At 48.2% G+C, this 9,701-nt stretch overlaps 2 protein-coding genes across 2 annotated transcripts in view; one reads left to right on the top strand and one right to left on the bottom strand.

Moving 5' to 3' along the window:
- The window catches only part of dag1 (dystroglycan 1), a 54,066-nt gene extending 46,084 nt beyond the window's left edge, over positions 1–7,982 (bottom strand). Inside the window, exon 1 of the mRNA XM_084349363.1 lies at positions 7,844–7,982. The gene's annotated coding sequence lies outside the window, so the exon portion shown is untranslated. The remainder of the gene's footprint in view (positions 1–7,843) is intronic.
- On the top strand, positions 6,910–8,774 carry LOC311255142 (uncharacterized protein). The gene is made up of 2 exons (XM_084349364.1): positions 6,910–7,454; positions 7,914–8,774. The coding sequence occupies exons 1-2, from the start codon at positions 7,241–7,243 to the stop codon at positions 8,243–8,245; spliced, it is 546 nt and encodes a 181-aa protein (XP_084205490.1). The 5' UTR covers positions 6,910–7,240; the 3' UTR covers positions 8,246–8,774.
- The last annotated feature ends 927 nt before the right edge of the window (positions 8,775–9,701 follow it).

Here is a 9,701-nt window from a genome sequence, read left to right as displayed (position 1 = left end):
GCTACACTGATCGCTCATAATGGCCCGGCCGGCCTGCTGCTGCGCCGTCTCCCTCTGCAGCACTACACAGCTATGTCAACTGCAATTATACAGGAAACTGCCACTAGGAGCAACACTGTAATCGCTCCAGAGCTGCAGACACATGGCACAAGTGTTGTCACGCTTTCTCACAGCTTGAGTTATGAAAAAGAAGAAGCTTTTCCCACACCGTCTAAACACGGACGCTTGGAGTCACTCGGCGTCTCTGGCTGCCAGCGTTATGCTGCTGGATATGAAAAATAATCTGCTAATTTGAGGACCTGCTGATGAAACAGCACATTAGGAAGATATTTATGGTCACGGTTTTCAATTCGGTCAATAACTCAAATGTTTGAAACTTCTGCCACGTCAGATGGATTTCAAACCACACACATATACTGCAGGGAGGATTATTCCTGTTGCTGGGCGGCATAATGAGTCACCATAAGAATAAATCCAGTTCAGGCACACTTGTGATTAAGCATCCGCCCTGCTGAGCTCCCTGTGGAAGAGGAGAACACACGTCCATCAAGAGATCTCTCATTACCACACTGCTGTGTGTCCTCCATCTCCTCTGCTCCGCCACATCACAGCTCACATGTTCCTTTAGTCGCTGCGATTCAGCGGCATCAGGATCAATCCACGGATTTTCTTCTGTGTAGTGATGATTTCATAACGCAGGCGATCCGCTGTGATAAACACATTCTGTCTGACGTGATCTGTTCTGATAACAGTGACGACGTGAGTGATGATTGTTTAAAGCCGACAGGTGTTGATTGGACTCTTGTTTGTTCGCTCACAGGGCCGACGTGGCTCCGGGCCAGTGTTCAAAACTAAAAGTGTTAAATTAACTCTGATGGGTGTGAACTTTTATAAACACTGACACAGCACAAATTTATACACTTTGACTTGAATGAATCATTACGGCTTTACTGCATAAGAGCGCCGGCTGATGCACATTATGTTTGTGTAGAGCTTCCACACATGTAGTCGGCCCGATCCAAAGAGGAAACACCGGCAGCTTTGTTATATTGTTGTTGTGGCTGCAGCAGAGTTCACGTCCTGTAATATTTCCCCATAAATAATAAATAATACGCAACTCACGTTCTAATGGTTTCAGACAGACTAAAAAAACCTCACATACTGTCTCACCAGACTAAACAGCATGTTGGTGCGGATTTCCAGACCGACCATTTTTACTGTGGCGGACAGTAGAAATAACCAGTTATCTCCAACAACAACTTTTCCAACTAGCTAATTAACCACCTGATGTTTAAGCCTCGTCGTGCTGGTGTCAGCTGCAGTGGTTCGCCTTCAGGCCACACATCCCCAAACCTGAACAACTGAACAGGTCGACTGTCAGGGTCGTCTAAAAGACATCATGACCGGTGCAGTGCACTAACGACACGTCATGCTGTCACTGTTTAGGCACTAAACTACTTGGTTAGGATTAAGAAAACTATGTGGTTGGATACCAACGTAATTTGATCCGTATCCTCGCCCGCTCAGTTTACAGCGCTGTTGGTTCGACAGGCCTGGTGGGTTCCCGGTGACGTTGACTAGTTTCCAACAGGTGAGTGAAAACAGCAGCTGGAGACTCGTCTGCAGCGTGGGGGGAAAAAACAACAGCAGCTCTGACAGACTGACGGGCTCTGCACCGAGCACTGTAACCCAGAGGAAATGTATGCCAAAGAATTACAGCTCATGACAGCAGCGACTGTAGATCGCAATCAAAAGAAAACGCAGCACAGCATAAATGTTTCTGCAAACAGTGAAGCAGGGAGCTGTTTCGAGGCCATTGACTCATCTACAGCACATTATGGATTAAACCTCCACAGAGCAGACTGTCTGTTCGGTTACACGTTTTTATTGGCCTCTATTTTAAAACATATTGAAACCATGACAACTGCAAAAAGACCAACTTCAGCTCTCTGTCCCGGTTTACACCGTCGGACCCTTTGAATCCTGCAGCCGGCGTCATCAGCAGAAGCCCGGTCTCTGCTCTCTGTTGTTATCTTCCACTAAGAATAGCACCGGGACGAGCCCGGCCCCACACCCTTTAAAAACCTGCAGGGCTCTTCAAACATCCCATGACTGTTTTATTTTCGTGTTCTGACAAATGTGCCGTATGTGCAATCGACAAGTGGTGTTTCACTCCTGTCAGGAGGAGCATGACTCACAGCGACAGAATAGTAGCCAACTGTAGGCAGAGAAACTGGAGATGCCTCATCCCCCTATTTTAGCCCAGAAAGGCGGCAGGAGGAAGAGAGTGAGAGTGAAGGATCTAAATCTCATCTACCGACGTGATAGGCTTACTCCACGACACGCACACATCAGGGTTTTTACTTTTCTCCAAAAGCTTTTGAAAATGGAAAGGAATAAAAAGAAACTGTCCTGATCTCTAAACCCAAAGAAGAATCCTGCTTTCCACTTGTAGCTGAAGTTTGAAAAGCAGGGAGCCAAAGATTAGACTTATCTCGTGGAGGATACACAAGGTGTTTCATAACAGAGGAGCTCAATCCTATTTTGGATGATATTGATTTATGAAATAGGGAGTAGCTCAGACGTAGACAAGGAAACACCGTCAGAGAGGCGAGGAGGAGGAGGAGGAGGAGGAGGTGTCTGGGGAAGATGTTTGACGTCGTCTTTATGACAAAAATCTTGATTGCCAAGATGAAGATGGGATAAAACCTGAAGCTGCTGTTGGATAAAAAAAATAATGGATTTCAAAGCTGTGAACTCTTCGGGGAAAAAAGAAAATAAAACCAGTCTTGTTAGCAGAGCGATGAGTCGGGGGGTGACTACTAATCAAAAATCGATCTAAATTAGCTTTTCGCTCTGATCTTTAAATCCTGCAGGTAGTATCAGATGGTTTATTTTCTTCTCAGAGATGATTTATTGATTTGTTTGTGAAGACGGGACAGATTTGAGAAACTTTGTCAGAAACTGAATTTCTATCTTTCGTTTTTTAGTGTCGAATCTCTGAAGGCTGTTTTTTATTTTTTCCTGGATCTTTTTATTTTTGGTGAATATCATTTGCACACTAACCTGCACAAACACACCAGGATGAAGTCAAGCTGCTGATTTAAAACACCTCTTATCTTTAAAAAGAAGTCTGGAAATGTAAACGAACGTCATCAGGACATAAAACAAGCGATCTGTTGAACTTTACTCATCCAGATGTGATGGATAACAACGACACAGCTGTGCGTTTCGAAAATAACATTTAAATTAAAATCTCCAGACCACGTGTCACTTACGGAGCCTTTAACAGATGATAGGAGTCGTTCAGAGCACAGGATGCGTCTGTCCACCACATTCGACTACAGAGAGTTCGTCTCCACCGTCTCCATGAATGACGTGCAGTACTTTGAATTTCTACAACCAGTCTGTACCGAGCTTCTCCGGGTCATCTCGGGTCAGAAGCTTCTCAGCACATCAGCGATTATGTAAGCTTTGAGCGGTGAAAGAAAAAAAGAAAAGCCAAAGACGAGAACCAAAGCGGCGTTCCAGGGTTTCCTCACAAAACCACAGAACAGACCCACTGACTTTGTTTCCCTCCTCCAGCACACAGCAGGCCGAACACACAGTGTGCGTTACATCTCGTGCAGCGCTGCTCAATACCTGTTAAGCTGATCATCACCTTGAAGAGACGGTCGCAACAAACGGCTCCGCTGCCTCCTCGAGGTAATTTAAACCTCTTAAGCCGAGCAGCACATCTTTCTACTGGAGACTGAGGAGCCTTTCAGAGGCGAGCTCTGCTGGTGCCGCCGCTCCGACACACAAACACCAGCACCGGGAAACACACAGCCGCACCACACACACACACACTGTTTACTTAACCCTTGAAGGTTAGCACAGAGATCTCCTCTGTGAAAATGATAGAAAACATTATGACGAACACACACACACACACACACACACACACACACACACACACACACACACACACACACACACACACACACACACACACACACACACACACACACACACACACACACACACACACACACACACACACACACACACTGAAGACTGGCCCTCTTTTCATTGCAGAGGGAGAGAGAACAACATACAGAGTGTTTCTCACCTCTTTGTGTTGTTACAGCTCTCCTCCTACAGCGCAGTGATGGAGGTGCTACACACACATCCAGTCAAATACACAAACAGGTGATGTGTGTGTGTGTGTGTGTGTGTGTGTGTGTGTGTGTGTGTGTGTGTGTGTGTGTGTGTGTGTGTGTGTGTGTGTGTGTGTGTGTGTGTGTGTGTGTGTGTGTGTGGCAGGCTGTGCGTCCTCATCAAAAAAAGACAAGATGAGGTTATTTACTGCGACTGCCTGGGACACTAATCTGTTTTATAATCCGTTTTTTTTTTTCATCCGGGGAAAGTCGACTGAACACGTGTGGCTTTTTTTCAGCCTCATCTTCACACACAGACACTGAGGACCCAGGATCAGGGTCACAGAACCATCTGACATGTTGGTGTTGCTCTGAGATCATCAAAATTAATGTTGATCCAGGACCAGTCGAGTTTTTGTGATGTCACAGCGTCGCAACTCGAAGGAAAAGGACAGAAAAATACGCACATAGGAGAGATTATCCTGTAAAACACGTGTTTAACATTGTATTTTGAGTAAATTTAAGCATGTTGTTGCCTAAAAATGGAAAATAATAAATAACCTCAGTGAGATGAGATGAGAAGTAACCTCAGTGACTGTAATATCAGTAATAACAGTGACTGTAATATCAGTAACATCAATGACTCGCTCCAGATGCAAACTTTTAGGTAATTTGAAATGGTCAGTTGCAGTGATGGTTACCCAGAGAGAAAAATGTACCAGACACCCTCATCTGGACCACATACCGTGTGGGATGATCCAGACCTGGGCCTGATCCAGCCCACCAGAACACTTGGACCAGTTCTGGTTGATGTGATTGGCTCTTGGCTGACATCAGGAGTGGACCAACCCAAGTGCCATCGTTCCACACAGTATGTGGGCCAGATGAACTCATCTAGAGTGGGCCGGATCTGGACCGTGACAGTTTTGGGTAAGGCATATTGTGATTATTTTGACAGATATGATTCACGATCAGTGGGAATCATCTCTGCATCTCATTTAAATCCTACTGATAATGTTGGGTTCTGATCCAAACCAACAAAGACCTGTGGGTCAGGACATCTCTGCAGCTCTACAGAACTTTATTATGAGTCACATTTGACCTTCTTGCAGCTTCATGCAATTTTAATGTTGTGACTTTGATTTAGATTTCACTTAATTGTGCAGCTTCAGTCCTGGAACAGCTCTAATGATGATATACAGGGATCAACACCAACATGCCTGACCGTGGGCGAGCACACACCAACACACACACACCCAGAATCAGCGTGCACACACACACACACACACCTCAGTGAACAAATTAACAGCACGGCGTAGAAACCAACACACACGCACAGATCATCAGCATCAGTGGAGGTGGTTCCTGCCGCTCGGGGGGGAAACAAACATGGTTCTCTGTGTCGAGGATTAAAAGACTCGCTTGTCTACGAAACACGGCGGTCCCATCAACATGACGCCTGTTTACACACACATACAAGCAAAGTGTGCTCAGCTGCAGGTCGGCCTCGTTTACGTCACCGAGGAGAGCAGAAGAGACCAGAACGAGCAGACGAGCAGAGGATCCGGCCGCTGCACTGAGAACGTATTGATTTACGTCCAGTGGGGGTAGCAGGAGAGTAGGTGGACCTCCAGGCCTCCTCTGCAGGCCTCAGACGGAGAGTAATGGCCCCCACGGGACCACTCAAAAGCCTCCAAATTGCCCATCACTGAACAAGCAGAGTCCTTTAATTCATTTAGGGCGTGTGGGACGGAGCAGCCAAGTATTCCTGAACAATCAAATGACATTAAACCAGAGCGAGCTGAAAACACGACGGTGGAGAAGATGTGAGGAATTTAACTCGCTGCTACACAAACTCTGCAAATCAGACTCAGGACAGCAGCCAGACATGAACTGAATCACCACCAGGACCTCAAAGGTCAGGTTGCAACAGCCAAGTGTCTAAAAAAAACACCTTTTGTAGTGGAGCCAGAGCGTAAGCCTCAGCTCCTGCTGACGGACAAAAAGCCCTCACACAGGAAAGCTGAAGACAAAAAAACAAAACTAACATTAGGAGAACACCAGAGACGAGTGACGGGGTGAATAACGATCCCGTGGTGCACCTTCAGGTCACAAACTGACACATTCACACGTCAGAACACGAACATGGAGCTCGCTCACGTCACTGTGGACCAGGCAGCTCAGGCTGAAAGTGACCAGAGCAAACACCTTCTGTGCTGAACCGCTCTGCTCAGAAAATAATGAATAATGAGGGAGCGTGCATATATTATATTATTCATATTGTGGGCTTCATATAAACTGCTGCTTCTGGCCCCACCGGGCGGCTGGAGACAGATTATTCCTGATCGCTCGCTCTGTGATCGCTCGGCTGCTTGGGCCATAAAACATCTCAACATTCTGCAAAATGTTGAGATATTTTATCCGAACTCGTCAGTTTATAGAAGATATTCAGTTCACCGTCACAGAGGAGATGAAATCAGAGTTGTTTCCGAATACAACAACTCAAAGTAATTAATCACCCATCAACATAGTTTGACAACTAATCGACTGATCGGCTGCAGCAGCGAGTCTTCCTCTGCTCTCTGCTGCTCGGGCTTCCCTCAGACTCAACTCAGCCTTACTCAGCTTTCTGTAGTTTCCTCTGCCACTTCATCCACCTGCAGACCCCCTCTCCCCTCTCTCCCCTCTCTCTCCCCCCTCTCTCCCCCCTCTCTCTCCCCCCTCTCTCTGCCCTGTCCCTCGGTCAGAGGAGACATACCCAGACCGCGGCAGGCTGTCAAACGTCTCCATGGCAAAGCAGACGTGAGAGGAATCACGACGAGGTGGGCGAACATCCTGACTTCACCTCTACAGCGGCTCCACACATCATCACACAACCGGATGTGGCTCCTTTTCTGTTTTGTATTCCTTCTCCAACATGTCGGGATTACTGGGCTCATTAATGCTCCTAATGAGGTCTGTGTCCCCCCCAGCCCGCCGCGTCTCCTCCGTCTGACGCGCTGCGACGTTAAAACCAACTTCCATTGGCGCACGAGAGAGAGAGAGAGCACGCGCAGGCACGCAACAGCACGAGATAGACAGAAAACACAGGATGAAGAACAATGAGGTCACTGACTCAGTTTGGGTGCAACGTTACAGACTTCATCCCAAAATACACCGAGAGAAATACAGTAACAGGCCCTGCGCTCCTGGACCGCGGCCCGGCTTTACAATGCACCTGTTCGGGTTCTGGAGCCAGAGGAATGAGCCTGGTGTGGGGCTTCAGCTGTCCGAGCACCGGGGGGAGGAAACACAGCGAGGAGACGAGGGGAGGAGGTGAGGAAGGAAGGAAGGAAGGAGGGGAGGAAGGAGGGAGGGAGAGAGGGAGAGAGAGGGCGCAGGGCGGAGAGCGGTAGCTGGGATAAGTAGCCCAGCGAGCAGCTAATAACACAGATCTCCTAAAAATACCCCGGACACACACACACACACACACACACACACACACACACAACCCGGATGTGTTATCAAAGATTTCACTAGTGTGTGTGTGTGTGTGTGTGTGTGTGTGTGTGTGTGCGCAGTCATATTCCGACAGTAAACATTTCGCTGTGATTTTCTCCTTGAATCTCTGCCCCGCGCACACTTTCTCTTTCCAGCAACACACACACACACACACACACACACACGCAGGAAGGACTGAGATCATGATTTAAACACAGACTGACCGTCAGAGTCTCCTCCACGTTTATATCCTCCCCGTGTTATTCAGCCTAAATCCTTCCTCTCTCTCCGCAGGCTCCGGTGGAGGCTCCTGCTCCGGTGGCTCCGGTGGTGGAGGCTCCTGCTCCGGTGGTGGAGGCTCCGGCGGTGGAGGCTCCGGTGGCTCCGGCTCCGGCGGTGGAGGCTCCGGCTCCGGCTCCGGCGGTGGAGGCTCCGGCTCCGGCTCCGGCGGTGGAGGCTCCGGCTCCGGCTCCGGCGGTGGAGGCGGGCTGGTGGCGGAGTTGGCGACAGCGGAGCTTCGGTTTGTCCTCCTTCCGTCTCCACGCAGAGCCGCGCGGACAGAGAGGCTCTCTGCTCGGCGTCAGACCCGCTCCTCCCCGCTGGCGGCAGGATGTCTCCGGAGCTGAAGTTGGAAGCTGAAGCTGCTTCTCGGTGGAAAATAGGAAAAAAAGCACCGAGTGGAGACTTCAGATGAACCCAGCAGGCAAATCCTCAAGTAGAGCAGGGAAACAGGGAAAACAAGAAGAATGGAAGAAGGAAATGTGGGTTTGGAGGTGAAGCTGAAATAAATCACATCGCTGTGTGCTGCAGTGGATCAGAGCTCGCTCCAGCCGGGCCACAGAACCACGAACCGGGCTGAGAGGCTGCTGCTGCTGCTGCTGCTGCCGGACCTCAAGCCTCCACGACTGAACACGTCCCGTCCTCCCGAGCTGCTCCACACAAATGTCCGCTGCTCAGCCTGAAGGATGAATTTCCACCCGGAGGAGGAGGGGGGAGGAGGGGGGAGGAGGGGGGAGGAGGGAGGGAGGCAGTGCCTTGCATTCTCTGAATTACTCCACCCACAAGCTGCCTCCCCCTCGCCCTGTTTCCAGTCCTCCACCTCTTTCATTCAGCAGATCTGCTCTCTGTCTCCCACATTTCTTTTCTTGTCCTCTGTTTTCTCCCCCCTCCTCCCCCCTCACAGCCTATCTGTGTCTGTAAAGGCTCGCGCTCTAATCACCAGCAAATAAATCAATATGTTTATTCAACGCCTCCTGCATGGAGTTATGATGAGGACATTGATCCGGTGTGAATGATCATCATGTCGGTTCCTGTCGATGTCAGTGTGGCAGTGAGTCTGATCCACACAGAGGGAAAGTAACTGAGTACTTCAGTACAGCTGTGAAGTACTGGTACTTTCTCATTACTACAGTACAGAGGGAGCTATTGTACTTTTTAATTTCACTACAAGATACAAGATGTTTGCTCACAAAACAGATGAAATGTAAAAGTGCAGTAGATATTTTGATATCGTCATGATATTTTAATGATTTAGTCTTTTTTCATGAGCAAAAACATCCGGAAGACGTCAACTCAGCGTGTTTGCCGACACTGACGACAGCTGAAATGAACGTTTGTCATTCGAACAGTCGAAAGTTCAACCAAAAATAAAATCTCAGGCGAAGTCTCGTAGTTCACAAAACATTTCTGGAGCTTCACAGTAAAACAAACAAACATTTACTGGCTGTCTGTTGTAATCCAGAGTATCCAGAGTATCCAGAGGCCCCAAGACCCCACACTGAGTTTTACAGTCGTGACATCACTGTCTTCACTGTAGCTGCTAAGCTAATAGTGTTAGCATGCAGCCCGTCTGAAGGGTGATCGAGCTGGACTGTGACGAGGGTAAAAATAATAATATAAATAATCAGTTTTGCCGGTCTGGACGAGCTGTGTGGACGCTCCTCACGTGTGCAGAACTTGCCTTAGAAACATCATGTTTTTAAGGTTTCTTCAAAATGAGAGTAATCCAGTGATAGTTATCAGTTCATCCACGAGTTCACTGCAAACAGGAGGTGCTAACAGCTGATTCTGCAAAGTTTTAAT

The sequence above is a fragment of the Pagrus pagrus genome (assembly GCF_965226575.1).
Source record: "Pagrus pagrus genome assembly, chromosome: 3".
Taxonomy (NCBI): domain Eukaryota; kingdom Metazoa; phylum Chordata; class Actinopteri; order Spariformes; family Sparidae; genus Pagrus; species Pagrus pagrus.
This window is presented reverse-complemented; position numbering and strand designations above follow the sequence as displayed.